General features: G+C 42.9%; 1 protein-coding gene and 1 long non-coding RNA gene across 3 annotated transcripts in view; one reads left to right on the top strand and one right to left on the bottom strand.

Moving 5' to 3' along the window:
* Positions 1–7,127: 7,127 nt before the first annotated feature.
* Positions 7,128–20,736, top strand: part of LOC311264448 — a 70,681-nt gene continuing 57,072 nt past the window's right edge. Inside the window, exon 1 of one of the 2 annotated variants that reach the window (XR_014623469.1) lies at positions 7,128–8,356. This is a non-coding gene — a long non-coding RNA (uncharacterized lncRNA). The remainder of the gene's footprint in view (positions 8,357–20,736) is intronic. The other variant, XR_014623470.1, reaches the window with a different exon arrangement.
* Positions 14,183–18,715, bottom strand: lrrc4.2 (leucine rich repeat containing 4.2). Its single transcript, XM_084365312.1, has 2 exons — positions 18,020–18,715; positions 14,183–17,858 (listed from the first exon to the last, which is right to left on the bottom strand). Exon 2 carries the CDS (start codon positions 17,735–17,737, stop codon positions 15,743–15,745), a length of 1,995 nt encoding a protein of 664 aa, XP_084221438.1. The 5' UTR covers positions 17,738–17,858; positions 18,020–18,715; the 3' UTR covers positions 14,183–15,742.

Below are 20,736 nucleotides of genomic sequence, written 5' to 3'. Positions count from 1 at the left end.
CAGAGTGTTTGGAAGTGATAAGGTAGTGAATGTGCAGCACAGGCAGAAGGCGAAACAACTGCATCTTCTCATCCACCTATTAATACCACTGACACGCCATTGAACACTCTTGTTTTCAACTTAGTCATTTCTAAGCACAGACACACACACACGCACACACACACACACACACACTGGCCTAGAGCACATTTGCTGGTGCTAATGGTCTGCGTAATTCAAACACAACAGAATTAGTGTTGGAATAAAAACACATTTATGCCCCCCTATGTTTGCCGGCAGTTTATTTCCGAGCTGATAGTTTGAATTTGTGATAGTGATTTGTAGGGTAATTTTACTGTGTATTAAGATAAATACTTTGCCTAAAACAACACATTATTCTCCCGCATAGTGTCAAACCTGTGCCAAGACCTGTAACCTCTCATTCATAGTTTTTCCATGTTCACTGCCTGTGTGCTTGACTCTCTTTATGGCTCACGTAAAACATACCAAGAACAACATATAGAAACATATACAATACATGGGTTTTTTTCTGCACAATGCTCTGTTGCCATGCCTACTGGACAATGTTGCCGTCAGGGATGTTTACGTGAAGAATGTGTTGCGGTGATTGAAAGCAGACAACAAACAGATGACATTGACCTCTGCTTAACAGTTGCTACCCCTACTCTTTGTTCTGATTAAGCGCATTGCGTCATATTTTGCGCACTGAGTCGCTCATACTATGCACACATGATCTGTGGTCAAGGCAGCGCATCAAATCCAGCAGCAGCCGCCGTAACAACACAAATTATCCGTGGCATGAAGGGTAAGTAATCAGCTAACTTGTTATTTAAAATATTTGTTGAAGGTCAGAGATGTACAATATTGTTATTTAACTGCCCTCCTGCTTTATACTGCAGTTCCACAATGTAGGAATGCAAGTCATACAGTTCAGGTGAGAACTAGCGTGTTTTTATACAGGTTTTCATAGAAGCTTACATTGAGTCTGTACTAAGAGGGCAGAGGTAGAAAAAGGTGTCAAAATTATAAGATGGGCATGTCCTTCAAAAGCTCGTCAAAGCATGTACCAGCATTCAACGGCAGATAAAATTATCTAAGTGTTTTATTGTCATAAAAGAAGCTGAAAACCAAAAGTAAAAAAAATAACAGTTTAAGTTTTTTTGGTTTTTACAGCCAGACAGCAGCTAACACAAAAGACGCAGGCTTTAGTCAGCCATTAGCTTTCATGCTGAAGTAGCATAAGTCAACAGTATGGTGACCTGTGGTTTATTTTTACGAATGAGCCACAAACATACTGCTAACATCAATCATTGATTCACCAGTGCCACTGCTAACTGGGCTAGTTAACAGTGGTAGGGAGAAGTGATACTTGGACTTTAAGCATTTACCAATAGATTTCATGTAGCCATAGATTATATCTAAAGAGAGAAAAGATGTTTTACCGATGTCTAAAACATTAGTCTTACAGAAGAGCCGATCAGCTACAGTACACGTAAAGGTGCATCTGGATGATACCTTTGGCCACATAAGATATCTTATGCAGCCAAAGGAAGGTAATGAGCATTGCATTTGATGATTGTGATTTAGTAGTTTTTGTCTGCATCAGCTGAAGAGAGGCACTGATTTAAGAAAGGTTACTATTATAGACAGGCCTGTATTTTGCATTTAAACAGTTTTAAGTATTTGTGATTATAGTTTTGGTGAAAAGATTGCATGTTCTTGCATCTGGTCCCCTTGTGCAAATTTGTTGTTGCTCATGCTTGTTGCTAAAGACTAATCACTTACCATCACTTCTGTCGAACATTTAAATCCATCGAGTGGTTTAAGGAGATGTAATCCCTTCTCTGAGAGACTTTTATTGGGAAATGTCTGCAGGGAGTTTTAGTTTTTATTAACAATTAGCAAGTTCACACAGAAGGCAAAGAGCAAAGTAAAATCATTTGATAGTATATCGCATGACAGTTTTGTCGTACTGATAAAACTAATGCCATGAAAATCAATGTGTGTGAAATTAAACATTCAGCCATTATAATGCAGATGCAAATAGTTGATATTTTCCATCCAAAAGCTTTAGGCTGTCCTTGGAGATCAGCTACATCGTTGGATGGAATGACAATAGCGTTGTATTTCAATCAGAGGAGATTTGATAAAGATGACAATTGTGAATGGTCTTTGGTCATTAGACCCCATCATGATGGCAATGAAGCCGTGCATGGTATAGGATCCCCCCTGGTGGAGTCTTCACACTGGTGGCGATGACTGGATGAAGAGAATGGCTGAGATCAAGGGTTGCGACGATTCGCGCCAAAATGTCAACTGACAGCACCAGAGAGGAGAACGGTTTTAAAGTTTGGCAGTAACGATATGATTGGCTTCAGAAGAACTTGCACTGTCCTTCATTTGTGCCATTCGGTCTCATCTTTTGTTCGCAACACACCATCTAGTTCTGGTCTTAGAGCGAATGTAGAAAGTGTTTTTTGTGTTATATTTTTCATCGTGCCTTTTTATATTTGACAAGGGCAGGAGATGAAAATTAGCCCCTTTTGAAGGGTAGCTCTGACTCACTTCAGAACAACAGTATTTATTTTTGGGTGAGCCTGGGCAAAATAACACAATTACACCGCGGAGTCTTTGCTTTTTTATGTCTATCCATTCTGATATCACAGTGAAGACTAGGGCGTGTGAAATGCCTAAAAAATAGCAAATGTTGCAGGTAATTTCAGGGACTATGAGACAGTATGCTCTTTGCCGAGTTTGCCTTTGATAATTATCAATGCATATGACGATATGATTCTCCTTTACTCGTTCCTTTGAGGGTGAAAGAGAGGGAGGGAGAGAAAGACAAAAACTACCCTTCACCTGTTGTATTTTGTATTATATTGTGTATTATATTCTATGTCCTTGATGTCTGTGACGTATTCTACAGATATAGACATTAAAACAATAGTGAAAGGCTGGTATGATGTCGATATGAATGTCCGCAAGTCGTTTTCAGGGCTATTTTTGCCGAGAACCGAAAAAAATAGGCGAGACTCCAAATCTCTAGATGACACTGCGCTGTAGCCTCACTTGACACGCGTGGCGGTGTGGCTGCCCGAACCAGTTAACAAGGACGCCCAAATGAAAAGCAAGATGTTCCGGTCACGCAGCCAGTGTGTCCAGCCTGTTCGTGTTCGGGCGTATGTCTCACCTGCTACTGATTGCTCACTGTTGGCTGTAATGATGCATGACCAATTAATCTCTTTCGGGTTAGTTTTTACTAGAAATCCACTCATGATCTCAACTTTAATTATATTTTCTTTGTTGCACTTCATAATGGGTTATCTCTGACTCAGAGGTGACGAACGTGCTATACCTAATCGCTGCAGGGATTGGCCAGTGCAGGGATCAGGGAATAGCAGAGCATTTTCAACCAACTGTCTAATTTTTTGTAGAAAATAGAGGACAAGGACTGTGTTTTAGCATGCATCTCAGGTAAAACCCTCCGTCCCCTAATGTAGCTTTGCAGATGTTCAATCAGAAAGACTGTCCTCATGTTTACTTTTTTACATTCACTCTATATTCTCACTCTATATTCCTTATCCAGCTTTCAACTTAATCAGATGACTGTCAGCATTCACCGTCTCAGTTAAACCAATCAGATCTTGCCACGACCTCTGTGAGTCCCTCATCTTGTTGTTGTCAAACTTTAAAACTGTCTCTGCTGTCAGCTGTCAGGTCCAGCGCCACCCTCCTCTACCCTGTTCACCTTCAGTTTTCATCACATCCAGCACCCATGGGTCCTTCAACTGAGCTCATCACATGTCCGACTCCTCATCACATCATGACGTCACAGTGGGGTTGAATCACCAAAGTCTTCTCTCATTTCTCTTCAACTTTCCTATTGTAAAACATGTCAAATAAATGAATTTAATGACTGTTTAAGCCTCCCTTTTAACTGAAAGCTTAACACCTGGATCCACTTGTTAATGCTGGAGCCAACACTGAAGGATTACAGCTTTTATTTTCATTGTTACCTGAGTAAAAAAAAAAAAAATCCCTGCATCCTTATTTGCAGTGGGGGCTGAGGGTGCTTGAGCCTTTTCCTGCAGTCATTGAGCGACGGCACTGAAACCCCTTTAAGAGGTTGCCAATTGAAGGGCTAACACACACACACAGACACATTCTCACTCACATTCACACCTACAAATAATTTGGAGTCTGCAGCTTACATGGTCAGCTTGTGTTTGGACTGTGAAAGAAAACTGAAGCAGCACAAGGAAACACAAACTCGAGAAGGCCATGAAAACTTCACCCGAAAATGAAGAGTGCAGAGACTCAAACTGAGGACTGTTCTGCTGTGAGAACATTGCAACTGTGCTGCTAAAGTTTTTTCTTTGCAAACATTGTCAGTATTAAAAAATATTGAATGTCAAAACATTACACTCATTTTTAGACTAATTTTGCAATACATCTGCAAAACAGGACAAAGACTTGCCATAACAACTCCTCTCAGTATCTCAGGTCTTGTTGGACCACTTTCCCGACTGATCACACATGTGCCATCAGAACACCACTGTTGTTCGAATCATCTGCCCCCTCAAGTGGTTGCCAGTTTGTTGCATAACCTTGATATTGCAAACGCTAGCTGTGCTAATGTCGCTATAGCTAACATTTGGGCAGTACAGTATGCTGGCTGATTACTGTAGAAATCAGCCGTTTTTCCTTTTTTTTCCCACAAACTGGCAACGACCAAGACTCTTCATGCTGACGAAGCATGAATACCACGAGATACCACCAACAACGTCACACTACTGGCTCACAAAAATGTAAGAAGCTGGAACCAACTGTCAGAATAGAGAGATACTTTTATTCTGCACATTTCTATAAGCTCTGTAGATGTATTATTTTCACATGACGACTAACACATTACTCATTTGAAATACGACGTAGGAATAAAGTTGCTTTCATTCATTTCATCTTCACTTGAGTGACAAGTGCACGTGACTGTAAGGCATTTGTGTAAAGTCGTCAAACAGCCTTGCCTTTATTCATGATTTTTACACCAATGATGTTGAGTACAAAATGCTTCCTCGCACTAACTTATTTGATATGATGTCATGCAATTCAGCACAGGTGTTCCCCCTTTGTATTTGAAAGGTCAAATTTTAAGCTTGTAGCAGTGCATGTCATTCTATGTAGCTACCCTAATGTGCCTTAACTGATTTGCAATATTTAATATTTCTTAGAAAGCCTTTTCACATCTTGGGAGAAATTGCTGCATTCAACTTTTTGTGTGTTAATAGTCTTTTTTTCCCTCGTCGGCCAAAAGTCTACAAAGAAATACTCATGATTTGTCAAACAAAAATCCCACGTTTGAATGTTTTTGTGTTTTTCTTACACGTTCTTTGAGAAAAACACATGATTGGCCCCTAACTTGCATTTACCAGAACACTTGACCAGATAAAATAACCACAGGGGCAAAAATTGGTACTGCTGCATTTGTACCACATATCATCTGACGGGAATTTCCCTTTAAGACTTTATAAGTTGTGAAACCTGATAAACTTCATAAACTGCTTTGTCAAACATTATCAATGCATTGTCATTACAGCTCTGCTTTGTGTGATTTGTTGAACAGTATAAATGATTGCTTTTTCCTCTTCCACAGCTCTCTCGTCTATCTGCCACAGCATGATCTCAACACATACTAGCCAGTGAATAGGCCCATTGAGCTCTATTTGGAGTGGCTGTCTAACCAAGGTCCTCAAAGTAAATATGAATACAGTACATTCTGTCAGGGTCACAGTAAGCTCCCTATTCACATAGCCCCATGTCTACCACGATTTCCTCAACAGCCAATCACCATTGCACTGGAATCCAGGGAAACCATAGCAACCGTGAGGCTTTGAATGTTATTGGCAGGGTCAATCGAGTGAAAAAGAAAGGAGACGGAAGTCAAGTTTAAAGGAAAAAAGCCAACCGAATCTATGCAACTGCCAAGCTGCCACGGAGCTGTGGAGATCTGACACTGAGTCTGTTGATGAACCTACTATGAGCTCTAATAGACACTATTTTAATGGCTCATCGGCTTGATGCAGCTCACAAAGTCCCTATCTACTGTTAAAAATCTCACTGAATTGTCTGTCTGTGTCTCGCTCACACACACACTCTCAATATGTCTGGGTTGGTTAGTGTGAGTCACCCATCTTGCTCACTCTGAGAGAAGGAGATTGTTGCCAGGTACGTGAATGATAGAGTGTGATGTGTTTGTGATGTTTGAAGATCTGCTGTGTTTGTATTTACAGTGGCTTTGTTTCCTCTACAGAGGAAGATAAAGTCTGTGATACACTTGTATAAAGTGAGCATTTTTGGTTTTAATTTGCTAAAGCAATAACAGAAACTACAGGGGATACAGTAAGCTTAATATTAGTGTTGTAAAAGTACCTAAAAGTCATACTTGAGTAAAAGTAAAGATGTAGTTTAAAAGAGACTGATTATGCTTTTTCATTTTTGTCTTTTCCTTCAGTGTTTTATAAAGGTTCTTGTGCATGTAAAAGATCTTGACAGTTATAAAGTCCAAACATACAGAAGCTCCCCTGAAGTGCCTGAAACACCTCATCAGTAGTCCCGCCTTTAATTCTGTGACTTTGTGACATCACACTGCCTCATCACGTCACACATTTGTATAATTTATACCTAGCGGCTAGTTTGGCATGTAAGAATTAATTTAGCACAGCTGCTCTGTTGTTGTTAGAGCTGCTGGCTCAGGCGTGTGTGAGCTGACCAATCAGAGCAGACTGGGTATCCAAGAGGGGGGACCTTAAAGAGACAGGAGATAAAATAGAGCGTTTCAGACAGAGGGGGAATACAGGGCTGCAGCACTGGACAGTATGAGAAAACTGATGTGTTTTTGAGCATTAAAGCATGTAAACCAGTGGCAGCTGGCCAATAGGGGCGCTAGGGCTCCGCCCTCCCTGATGGAAAGTGATTTTTTATTCTTTCCAAAATAATCGTTTAAAATAAATAATTACTGCTCATTCACTGTTTTTAATTATCAAGAACGAGCCATATATATGTGTCATTTGCATCCACGGTCATTTCCCCTCTCTTCTGGGGCTCTGCAGCAGCTCAGCCAATGGTAGACTGTTGCTGAGACAAAAAAAACACATAGCAACGGGTAATTTAGCCAATTAGCGTTGTCAAATTTGATAAGCTTGGGGCGCTGAAAATATCGCCCCAAGCTTATCTTTAAGTATCCTAGCAACCAGAAACAAGTGTGGGAAATCGAGATGGCTGCCTCAAGTAGACAAGAACAAGAGCACACAGGGCTTCAGCTACCCATAAATTCTGTAAACTCTCTCTTGCTAAACCCCTTCGAAAGGACAACTTTAGGTTAAAAACTTTGTGTTAAAGAAGTTGGACCCGAGAAGCCCGGTCTGAATTTAACACAGCAGACAACTGAGAAAGGTAAAGTGTACCAGAGGAGCTTCTCTCTGAATTGGTATGACAGGAAGGCTTGGCTAACTGGATGTAGCTTTGCAAATGCAGTATCCTGCTTCCCGTGTTTACTTTTTAAAATGCCGGGGACAAATATTACATGGGCTGTAACAGGAGTTAGTGACCTAAAACTTTTGTCAGAGCGGATTAAAAAACACGAATACTCGAAGCGAAGGTATACATGAACAACGCTGTCAAGCTAGCCATGCTAGGCGGGACTAGCATAGCTGCGCAGCTGGATGAAGGACACAGGATTGCGGTGAGAAAACACAATGAAGAGGTGGACATGAACCGACATTTTATCGAAGATCATTGATTGTGTGAAATTCTGGGGAGCATTTGAGCTGGCATTGCGAGGCCACGATGAGATGGGATCCTCCGACAACCCCATTTTTCGGGGATTAGTCAATCTTGTGGCGTCGCTGGACGGTGTGTTAAAGCGCCACTGTTTTTAAAAGGCACCTCAAAGACAGTTCAAAACAAACTTTTGGACTACACGCTGCATTACGGAGGATGTAAAAAGGGCAGATTATCTAGCAAACCAGGCAGATGAAACAACAGACACTGCCACTCATTGTCCGCTGGTGCTTGTGCTACCTTACATTGACAGCCTGAATAAAGTCCGAGAGCGTTTTTACGAGTTCATCCAGCTTCCAAACGCGACCGCTGACAGTCGCCACTGCGGTGTTGGAAAGGCTGAAGACTACTCTTCCTGCGGGACAACGGGGAAAACTAATCGCCCAGGTCTATGACGGAGCTGCCGTGATGAGAGGAGCCACAGGTGGTTCAAGACGTTTACGGGAGTGCCCACTACCTACACTGTTATGCTCATCAGCTGAACCTGATAATGCAGCAGGCAACATCCCACATCATCAAGGTCGGCTCACTCACACACTCACTCTCTCACACACACATATACAACTCAGTGTTTGCACACTCCAATTGGTACATTTTATGTTTCTATGACAGTTTTTCTTTGTATATAGTTATTTTTAATCATCATCCACCAGTAAATGTCTCTCAAGAACTTTAATTTTGTATTAAGAGTATTCACTCATATACATCTCATATCATTGTCATTATCTGTCAAACTGTTGATTTCTAAAGGGCAATTAAATAATTATTGTTTATCCCTAAAACAATGGTATCTTTTGGTTTCGGTTCTTTTATTGGGATAGTTACCGAAAGCTTCTGGCACATGCAGCCCCACCTAGAATATTTTTCCCCAGCCGCCACTGATGTAAACCTATTACAGTAGTAACCCAAAACGCAATTATGATCCTGAAAATGTGCATACTATGTCTTCTTTAAAATTTGGTAAAAAGTATCTGATGTTAATGTGCTTAAATATCAAAAGATATTTTCTGTCTACAAATGTAGAAAATGTATCAAAAGCAAAAAAGTAAATTATATTGTCGCAGTCCCATTGTGTAAGACTTGCTGTCTTTTTTTTGGTTTGGGCTGAATTGGGGGCTGAGTCCCTCTGGACTGATTGCAGTGGATTCAGATCACCTGTGCAGGGTGAGGAGACTGACTCCTAATTAATGAGTGGAAGCAGCTGGGGGCATTCCCCTCCCAGACAATCAGGGTGTGAGATGCCCTTTTCTTAACTGAACCCCTTGAAACCCAAGCCCCTATACTTCTTCAGGTTTTTACTTTTTATTTCATTGGGGACTTGAGAGCTTGTAAAAGCACATTTCAATTCAATTATCCCCTGAAGAGGCATTTCAAAGTAGTTGACAGTTGGCATTCCCTGTAGAAATACCTGTACATATTTTTTGTCTATATTTTTAAGTAGGTTGGGAATGGTTTGTAAGCATTTTACTGCCAGTACCACCACATATACATACAGTACTGTTTACTGTGGGTTCACCGATAGGCAGCCTGGATGATTATTGGATCGGATTTTCAGTATTTTTCTGATTATTGTAAACAGGGTTTTTTTGTTTTTTTTATCTGATTAATTAGTTTAAAAATGTTACTTTGACTGGGATGGAGTATGTAATCTGCAAAGTAACTAGTAACTAAAGTTATCAAATAAATGTTGTAAATGTAAATACAATTATTGCTTCCAAACTGTGGAAAATAGAAAAAAGTACCAAAAAAAAAATTACTTGAGTAAATGTACTTAGTTGCATTCCTTCACTGCATAACATATATATGTGTGTGTATGTATGTATGTATGTATGTATATATATATATATATATATATATATATATATATGTATAGACATAATGATTTATGCATAACATTCCAAAACAAAATACTACAAACTTAAAACCACATCTACGGTATGTGTCAGTCCCAGAAAATAACCAACATTCAAAACACCTGAAAACTCACTGTCAAATCTTGAGCATATTGTTAATTTGCAAGAACCAAACCTAAAGTTACCTGAAAAAGTAAGTGTTGGAGTGAGAGTTTAACACTTAGCTACTCCGTTACATCATTCCCAATAGGACCTCACCCACTTCAATTAGAAAAGCACAGACAGAAACAGAAAGCCTGCATCTGAAATCATTCTCTACTTTCTATACACTGTAGCGCACTATATTACTGTCTGCTTTTTTAATTTAATGTTATTTTATTGCCACATTTTATGGATGCCAGAATTACCATTGTGCGCCTCTACTGCTTACAAGTGAGTAAATCATTGAGTCGGGAGTATTGAATGAGTGAATGAGGGAGTTATTTTGGATGCAGACAAATACAGAAATCGCCCTAAAAAATGAAACGACCGGATTGATTCTAACTTTGTCAGATAATGGTAGGACTACATCACTTTTATTCACTGGGTGATAAAGCAAATAGGTTTTCAGGGTTCTTTAAACTTCACAAAGAAAAAATGTATCACTGGGCCTTAGCACTGGATTGATAAGGTCTCCCTGTGTCTGTTCCTGTGTGATATAAAGGGAAATGATAATCACTGCAAATGAAAGGGTGTATTTAATTAAAGCTAAGTAGCTCATCCACTGTCGTGTCTAGCAGAACCTGTTCTTCTCTGCGCATTCATGTTTCTTTTTGCCTTATTTTTCCTGTTTTTTTGTTGTTGTTTTTGTTTGCCTCTCAGCGTGTGTTCATGCGTGCGTTCTGCTTTAACCTCCCCAGCAGTGAGTGGGAGAGGTTAAAATAACTGAACAGTGGCTGTCACTGCTGCTATGGAGAGCACTCTCTTTACACACACACTGCACACAAGATGGAGAGAGACAGACAGACAGACTGACTGACAGTGAAAGAGACCTCCAGGAACAACTTCCAGTTGCCACCCCTTATTCGGAGCTGCACCGGTCCAGAGAGAGCACACTGGCCTACATTACAATGACAGTGACACATACTGTACTGTCGTATAGTCTGCTTGAAGGCAGTGTCATACTTTGCAACACCACCATAGCATTTTTTTTTCATTTTTTTTTATGTGTCATGTTATATGGACAGCCGTATGTGTGAGGGCTTCGCTTGTTTATGTTTTCACCTGCACTGAATCAGGACAGAGGTGAGTGGTTTGGACCGACCGTCCTTCCTTATTAAAGTAAAGTGAGGTCATTTTCATACCCTCTCCGGTGTGTGACAGAAACTAGGCGTCAGCCATAATTTGTTCATACTCTCAAAGGAATAATAATCTGACAGCATCATATTCTTTTTAGAAGAAGGTCACTCACCTGGTGCACACAGCCATGTCGGGGAATTAGAAACAAGCAAAAGTCCCGTTATGTATCTGAGCTGTGATTCACAGAATATAAAAGTCTGTTTCATCGTTCTATACTTGCTCAAAGAACTGTTTTGCGGTATAATTAGACAAAATGTCGTCGTTTGTTCCCCAACTTGATATGCACGCAATAGTTTCTTTTGTTAATTATGTCAAGGAAGTGTTTGGAATATTGTATCATGGTACAAAAAAAATAGCTATGAAACACTCACGACTAAAAATCAAACCAGTTGAGACTGGTAATTATTTCTCGAGTAGATTTTGTGTGTGTTAATCTGTATGTGTTGCTACAGAGAAGCTGCCTCTTCTCTCCCATTGAATCCCTGTCTTTGTTGCCTTGTTTTGCCTTGACCCGAAACCGAGGGCCAGCATAATTGAAAAACACGCACTGCAAAAAAACTGTCTGAAGCTTTGATTCAAGCTTATTAATGGCTTAAAAAATTTAAACAAATCTTGGTTTTCCAGGGCCATTTTGCAACCAAACAGAAGGAGTCCTTCCAAATTCCTGTTATAAAAGATTGCATTCATCATTTGTTGCAGAGGCTGAGACATTTACTTAAATAGGTAGACATTTAAGAGTGCGAGCGTAGGCTCAGGTCAAGCGAGAGTATAGAGCTATGGTAAGAGTGCAGTCAGGTGTAGGCTGTCTAATCAAGCGTTGAGAGAGGGATGAGAATTTAGTCTAGGCCATTTCTCACTTCTAAGAGGACCATGGATCATTTCTTACAATCCCTTTGTGGGCACAAAAAGGCATCAGTCAGTGCAGAAACTGTGATAGAATTGCTGCGGCCTGCCAGCTGACCAACACCTCTTACTGCTGGGGACTTCATTAACAGATATGGATCTTGAGGCTCAAGGACTTGTTCCCAACAAACCCATAACCTCATAGAATCCCGTCCGTCGAACCTTATCCCAACCCCTTTCCTGTTGTCTCTCTGCAGATCCTATCTAGCTCGAGTGAGACAAACTATACGGTGGCAGTTTAGCCATTCTTTTCACCTCTTGCATCTCCTGCCAATACGCATAGCATGAGCCTTACTTCAAAAAGATGCATCACATCTTCGGCGAAAGCTTTATCAGGAAGCCATTGGCTTAAAATCAATAGGAAGGGGGAGAAAACAGGTGGGCATTAGTGAGCATGCTCCAAAAGCCTATGCAAATCTTTGACAGTCGTTTCAAAGAGATACTATAAGAGAGAGATGAGAGAGCAAGAGGCTGCCTAAAAAAACACGTGTCCGCACTATATCCAGGGGGTTTCAGTCAATAATTTTACGTCAATTAAGCAAGTGATAAAAGGGAGGGGACAGAAAAAGGGAGACGGCAGCAGTTATGACAAGACATCTTCACAGCTCATTTGCAACGAGGCATCATAGAGCCAAATTCAAAGCATATGACTGACTCAGCTGCTGAAGATAAGTAAGCAGCCACCCCGGAGAAGAGATTCATATTAACCCTATTAATGTTGTCAGGGAAGGACTTTTGTCTGGACCCTTGTTTTCAGAAGTTAGCACAATGGCCAGCCAACTCCAACCCATAGCTTCTTAACCTTCGACACTGGCGCAGCAAGCTTGAATTGACTGAAGGGTTGGCAGTATTATGTTAATTCCGGACCTGCCTCCCCCTTTGCTGTTCACACTGAAGAGAAGAAGGAGGAGGAGGAGGGAAAAGGAGAAAAAAAGGAAGTGGCTGTCAGTGCTCTTATATGTGGCTGGTTTATCAGGCACATTAAATGGCTTTACAAACAGCCAATAGCCCCTTATGAAGCCACTTGCATGGCCAGAGCCACACTGCGCTGAGAAAATAATAAGAGTCTGCTCTTTTTCAACCCACACATACTGTAACCACCAAGAACATTCTGTTTTGTCAAAGCAAAGAGCAGCCATCACATTCTGGCACTGATTGAATATTCAGCAGCGTGTTGCGCTCACATTTTTGAGGAAAATGAAGAAACACTCGACATAGTCACAGGAGTTCCATCTGCTTGTTGAGGCCCACCTGTACTCGCACACTGCCAGGTGTGCTGGCAGGAAACTCTAGCACCTCTCCATCCATCCATTCAGAACTGAGGAAACCTCCAAAATGAAAATATCATTTGGGGTGTTTCCCTTATGCCTGCAATATGTTTAATGCCATAATTTATTTTCTATCCTATTTAAACAATACCTACAGTTCAATCATTATAACAAACTCTTGAGAAAACTGACTCCCACTCAACCTGTATTCCAGACTGTGTTACATAATGGCTGTCCTTGTTTTGTTTTACTGCACCAGAAGAGTGCCTACTGTAATGCAGTCATCTGATTGTAAATGTCAGAGAAAATATGCATATATACATATAGTAACATTGTGCCAGTCAGTGCCTCGGAGCACTTTGTTAACCATCTCTTGATGCTACATTAAGTCCAGCCTGGAGGTATAAAATGAAGCTGTGGGAATCCTGACATCTCACCATGCTCCATAATTATCGCAGGGGTCACACTGTCATTTCCTCTTTATCCCCAGATAGCCTCAGCAGGAGCATTTTTTGTATTGTCGCATAAACCTTTGACGTGACCAATAACCCTGCAGGGTTGAGTGGAATTTGTCGAAATCGGTACAAAATAAGGAGTGGTTGCATGAAGGGCAACCGTATACTGTGAGGTCATAGGTAAGGCTTTTCAGTCCTCACAGAGGATAGGCACACGTATTTATGGTAGCTGACCTTTTTAACTGCATGACGTCGAAAAAAATCAGAAATGCAATGACACATCTGCAAAAAATAGATAATAAAAATCAGTCTGCTTTCTCATTGTAAGGAGATATATTTAGATTGCATTCTCAAAGTACTTGCTTTGCTGAAGTAGGTTGTGTTGTACCTTATATCATGATGAACCAGCCACAACTGGTTTTCTTATTTTAAAAACTCTTTTTTTTTTTTTTTCACTCGATGCATGTCAGATTCAGATGGAAACTAGAATCTGCAGATGAGCATGTAAGGAAAAGAAACCCACAAACTGTAGAACTGCGGGATACATGTATTTTTCCCCTTCACAGTCACTGAGAAATCAATGTTAAAAACTAAGCTGAGGCATCAAAGACCAACAGCCTATCTGACCTGCATAGAGCCCCACTGTGGGGTATAATGCAGCATTGTACACCAGTTACTTAAAGACCCATTCATGCAGACACTAAGTAAATGCATAGGACCGTAAGATGGGGCGTTTGGGGTAGGATACGATTTACAATACTGCCTCCAGCCTTTACAATTAAACAACGTACACACAAAATGTAAATATATTCAGAGAGAAGAAAAAACATCAGATGAAAGTGTTTCTGATTAGAGAAATACAAACCAAAGGTTTTTATTTTTCATAGCCTCCTTTGTCTCTCCATAAAAATAGTGTTGCTCAAAATAAACTGTTAAAAGAAAAAGAAAGTCATGTTTCAGTGTAGTCCATGGAAAAGCCCCAGTATCAGACATTCATTTTGTTTCACTTCAATCCTCTGTTTTTTTTTTTTTTCCTCCAAAAGCAGAACGGTCAGCAAAACCCTGTATCACTGCACCACATGTCGGTTCCTTTGAAAAATTAGCATCGGAATGAGCCCTTGCAGAGACAAGTCAGGCAACTGCTGTAATGCATTATTAAATTAGCCCTAAACACTACACAAGCCATTAAGAAGCATGTAAAACCTAAGGGAAAAGAAATAACACAAAATGCAACCAATAACAGAACAAAGTATTTTGCAACAACTGTTATTAGCCTGCACTTCATCTTTGCCAGTTAAACCAGTGGGGAATCATGTGCACACTAAATAAACATGTGTAGATACGCTACAACTAAGAAGCACTGGCACTGTCAAATAAACGCAGCATAGCTCCAGCAAACAGAGGGTTAAACCTTAGCTGCAGAAATTCACTGCAGTCCAAAAGCATTTGGCTGATAGCTACTGAACAGCACATTCTATCAGTGCCATTACGCTGCTATCATTGGACAAATTTTTCTATCTATCTAGATTTTGCTTGTGTGTCGTTTTGTGTTCCTATGTGTGGAATTACCATTTTATTGCATATAATATTTGGCACAGTAGAAACTGGAGCTTACATTTGGGGCTGTATTTAGAAACTGGTGCCTGTATAAAGTTTTTTTTTTTTTCTTTTTTTTTCACTGCATCCTAAATATGGTCAAAAAACAAACTAAATGCCTCTTTTCCTACAGTAGACAGTACCACCTTCTATTATCAATCACAAAAGCAAGTCAGTATCTTGTCTTTTTTTTTTTAAATAGAAGTCACCAGTTATTAGAAAATAGTTTCAAATTACTTTCTTTTCTAATATAATCTGCATGTCTCACCACTGCCTGACGGTAGTTTCATTTATATATATTTGTATTTTTTCATATTTATATACTTATGTATAGGCATGTACAAGAAACAAAAAACTGTCTCTGTTTTGCACTTCTGTACAAAAGAAAGTTACCGTTTTGTTCTTTGTGCATTCTATTGCATGGACTGGTGAGCAGATGGGTGGAGAGGAGAGGTTGGGGCATAGTCAGAGATAGATCCATAGGGAGCAGTACTCAGATTTGGGTCTCTTGAACCTTCTCCTTGCCATGAGTAGTCTTAATGACGTAGGGATCAGCAATGGTGCTGATGTGGCTGTGATGCTGTCTGACTGAGCGATGAAGAGAGTTGTTCTGGGTCCAGTGGGCTCCGTAGCCCCCTTGGCGGGATGAGGAGGACACGTACCCAGGCTTAAAGGTGTTGCTGTTGTGTTCCACTAATGTAGGCAGTACCAACCCTGTGTCATCAGAGCCACTAGATCCGGAGGTGGGTGGTGGAACAGGAGGAACCTCTTCCTCCATCTGAATGATTTCTATGGTCCTGGCTGCTGCCACCGTGCTCCTCTGTTGATGCCGCTTACGCAACTTATAGAACGCTATCAACATGGCAGCTGCCAGCAAGGTAACGGCAACAAAACAGCCAATGATGATTTTCGTGGTTTTCATTACCTCATCCAGGCTGGTGGCTGGCCCACTAGGGACTCTGGCAGTGGGGATTGACACCTGCCTTGGAGTCTGAGTGTTTTGAAACAGCACAGTAGGTGTGGATATGAAGACAGGCTGAAAGACAGAGGGCGAGGCAGGGACAGTAGGCTTGGGTTTAGGGGTCTCTTCCACTGTGGGCTCCAAAACTTCCACTGTCACGGTGGTAAAGTAGGACAGATTAGACGTGTTGAGTTCGGCGTTGCTGACGTTTAGATAGGCCGAGGCGTTGGAATTTCCTGCCATGTTGCTCACCATGCAGGTGTAGACCCCTGTGTCTGATGGGAGAACATTGGAGAAGTTGAGTGTCCCATCGTTAAGGACCGATATCCGGGGGTGAGCCGAGCCATGGGTCAATACAGTCCCATTGGGGAGAAGCCATCGGACTGAGCTCATGGCAGCTGTGCGACACTTCAGTTCTGCCACCCTCGCTGCTGAGATGTTCAGATCTCTAGGAGCATCAAGTATGAACGGTGCCGAACACTGAAAGGTGGTCTGATCAACTTCCACCAGGTATCGTCCTCTCATGTGGAGCGGGGTGTGGCAGCGTCCACAGCAGGTGGAATTTGTGGGAATGTATTCTCTGAGCCACCAGGAAAGCCACACTACATCACAGTCACATCGCCATGGGTTGTGATGCAGGTGTAGCTCCACCAGATACTGTAGAGGGGTGAAGAGGTTATGGGGGAGGGAGGAAAGGTTATTATGGGCTAAATTCAGCTCCACCAAGTCTGTGATGTCATCAAATGCATTCCTCTCAATAGTAGTGATGGCAGAGTTCATAATCCATAGTTTACGTAATTTCTTAAGCCCACGGAAGGCCCCCGGCTTCAGTTCTGGGAAAACATTCTCGGATATTTCTAACTCCTCCAGTCCCACCAGTTGTGAAAGATGGGGAAACTCCCGCAGGTTGCACATCCCCAAGTTGAGGTACTTAAGGTTCTGAAGGCCCTCGAATGCCCCATCAGAGATGTATTCCAACTTCCTCAATTCTCCCAGGTCCAGTCTCATGAGGGAGGGGACACGGTTGAAGGCATAAGAGGGGATGCTCTCAATGGGATTGTTTCTTAGCCACAGCTCTCTCAACTTTGACAGGTACTCAAAAGCTCCACTGGGTATGACCGTCAGTCTGTTGTCGAACAGCTCCAGAGTATTGAGACTGGTCAGGCCATTGAAGGCCCCCACTTCAATCTGTCTGATAGCATTTCTGCCCAACTGCAGTACCTCCAGGTGATGCAGGTGCCTGAAGGTATCTGCCTGTATGGTCTCTATGCTGTTTTCCATCAGGTTCAGGTACCTGGTGTTGGCCGGGATGTTCGGAGGAACTCTAATCAGGCCTCGGCGGGTACACACCACCTTGCTGAGCTGATTAGTGCAGGAGCACACACCTGGACAGTTCTGTGGGTTAGCCGAGCCCGACGCAGGGCCTGTGGACTGGCACATACTGAGAGCAGGCACCATGAGAGAGAGCACGGCAAGCAGGGCTGCGTTCCAGGTAGGCTGCACACTAACCTGGCCCAGAGGACTCATGGTGTGGAGGGCTCATTATTCTGCATGGTGGGGGGAGACGGCACACACCAGAGGACAGACCACCCTAGCCTGGCTGGAGCAACTCAAGGCTCCCAAGTTCCATCGACAGTGCAGGGAGATGCTACATCAAAATTGATATGTGAGAGAGAGAGAGAGAGAGAAGGGAAAAGAGAGGGACGGAGAGGGAGACAGAGTGAGAGAGATTAATACAGGAGAAGTAGCAGAGGAAAAGCAGTGCAGCAATGTAAGAAAAAAGGTTGAATAACAGCATCAGTGACGTACCTCATTAGTTTGGAAGTGGTCCTTTTTGCCTCTTTCCAAATATTAAAAGCAACAGTCATGCATCACGTTCATTTATAATTCCCTTCCATGGAGAGACAAGAGATTGATGTTTTCTTGTTTTCCCTCTCTGAAAAAGTGAGGTGGCCCTCTATTAGCCAAGGGTACAAAATGGCTCCTGGTATTAAAGACTGAGAGCAGCATGAAAAGCACTCACAGGCAGAGGTAAGGCCATGAAGGCTTGGCAGGTGCCTGGATCCCTTCTGCCCCCACTAACTGCCCCCCTGCCAGGCTGCAGACTCCAAAATGCAGCTCCACTGTGGATAAATCACAATGATCCATAACGCAGTTAAACACGACAGAGGAGGAGAGAAGAAGTGACCAACTGAAATAAATAAAAATCCCCAGTTCTGTCGGCTCCTGATACATGTGTTTGCCCGTCGGTTGGTCGCCTGTTTGGTGGAGAGACCTCCCTCACTGTGACTTTGCCAACGGCTAGTCAGTCGCTGATTAGCCCCGTTGTGACAGAGACTGAGAGACAGAAAAAGGCTAAAGAACTCCCGGCACAGTCATCCCCCTCTCCTCTCCTCCTCTGTGTTCCTCTTGCTTCCTCCCAACGTTGGGCTGGCCCTGGTCAGAGCAGCTGCAGGCTGCCGTGTGCACAGTTAGCAGTAATCCGTCTATTCCTCCTGGGGGGGGAGGGGGTGGGGGGTGGGGGGGGAGTTGGGGGTGGTGGGAGAGATGGTGGCGCTGGGTGGGGGGTGGAGAAGGGGATGCGCTGCACTGTTGGAGCTTCGCAAAAGGCTGTCGGAAGAGAGAGAGAGAGAGCACTCTTGTCCTCTTCTGCAATGAGAGAAAAGAAAAGAGGATGACGCTGAGAAGGATGTGTGTGGAAGTGGGCTCCGTATCCGTATCCAAAAAAACAGAGAAAGGTATTGAGGATTCTTCTCTCCACTCGCTGTCTGTCCCCTGGGCTGTCTCCTGCAGTGTTCTCCCGCTTGCTTATTTGTTAGTTTTTTCTCCAGGGCTGAGGTAGTAAGTTGTGGCAGTTAGCCATGTGTGTGGCTGTCAGACTTGCGGCTGGCTGGTGGACTACTGCAGTAGCCAGAGTAGAACAGAGAGAGCGAGAGAGAGGGAAAGAGAGGCAGAAAGAGAGAGATTGCGAGAGAAGGAGAGAGAGCGAGCGAGAAGCACTGACAGATCAAGAGCAAGAGAAAGACAGAGTGCGCGAAGGAGAGAGTGTGTGTGTGAGAGAGAGAGAGCGAGATGGAGAGGAGGAGGCACGCGAGCACTCAAACAGGCAGCCCACCGTCACAGAAGCAGCAGGAGCAGCATTCTAATCCACATCTCCTCTTCTTGTTTATTCTCCAATCTCTCTCTTTTCTCTATTCCCCCCCTCCGTGTCGGTGTTGCAGGCAGCTAAGATGCTCGCTCTGCCCCCTCCCTTTGTCCTTCAGTGGGAACGTGAATGTACTGCTGACGCACTCCTCTCAGCTGCTCAGCCAGCCTCAGAGCAGTGCATTGGTTTGATGCAGTGTTCCTGTGTATTAACACATTCAACCTCCCCTCCTCCCGTATCCCTCCGTCTCCCTCCCCTCACTGTAACTATCTTCTCCTCTCTTTTCTTTCTCTCTCCCTGTCTCTGTTTCTCACGTGTTCGGCTTCTCACCTTCTTTCTTTTACACTCTCACACTCCGGATCACTTTACCTGTGGCGATCGTCCCCCTCTCTGTTGCTGTCCGTCTCCACGACACCTCCCCCCCACACACTCCCCAACCTATCGTTTAAAATTGAAAGCCTCCCATTCCAATGTGTCATACAGAGACAAGAGGTCAGACTTTCTACTCCAACTCTGGAGTGGTTTTGTGTTCTCTGTCTCTCTCTCTCTCTCTCTGTCTCGTGAGCGCAGCAGTGCGCCTGTGTTTTCCAGTGGAGATGCGGCGTGCTGCTATTCCTCACCTCCTTGTAGCGCACAGTTTGGTGAGTGTTTCTGACATGCATTATTACTGTAAAGGACAAGCACAGCTGATTGTTGCGTCTGCTTTTCTCATTTTGTTCAGTTGTAGAGGATTTGTGGATGTGTGTGTGTGTGTGAATGTTTTTGGAGGTGGGGTTGGGGAGGTTGGGTCGAGGGTCCGTGACATCATAGAGGACTGAAATGCTGACTCTGCTTCTCTGTGTCTGCTGGGCAGTCTTCTCTTCAGGGAGGAGAAAGATGAAAGAGCTTGCACACAGTTATCTCTTAGAAAGATGAGAGAGAAAGACGGAGAGATAGAGGGGAAAAGAGACTTACCGAGAGAGTGGGGGGGAGAAAGATGGGGCCGGGTAGGAGGAGATATATCCACGTCCTTGGTGAAATGGGGGAAAGGAGCCTATAGACGGAAGAGGAAAAATTAGATAAATAGGGATAGAGAAGAAGGATGAGGGAGACAGATAGGAAACATACTGCATAGTAGCCTTCTCATGGAAGTAGCAGGGAAAAGAAGGGTGAGGAGGAGGTGGGACGCGAGGAGTGTTGATAGTGTTGGATTAAGCATCATTTGAATGCAGGAGAAGGAGTCTCCCTCTCTGCCTTTGGTTAATGACCACATTCTCTCCTTCTCCTCCTCCTCCTCCTCCTCCTCCTCCTCCTCCTCCTCCTCCTCCTCTGTCCTGTCACAAATATATTTGCTATTGGGGTTGAGGTCTATAGAAAGAGAGAAAAAAAACAAAACACAATA

The sequence above is a fragment of the Pagrus pagrus genome (assembly GCF_965226575.1).
Source record: "Pagrus pagrus genome assembly, chromosome: 10".
Classification (NCBI taxonomy): Eukaryota; Metazoa; Chordata; class Actinopteri; order Spariformes; family Sparidae; genus Pagrus; species Pagrus pagrus.
This window is presented reverse-complemented; position numbering and strand designations above follow the sequence as displayed.

Bases quoted from the DNA above. Each gene is read 5' to 3' on its own strand.
- lrrc4.2 (XM_084365312.1), bottom strand. From the start codon at position 17,737: ATGAGTCCTCTGGGCCAGGTTAGTGTGCAGCCTACCTGGAACGCAGCC.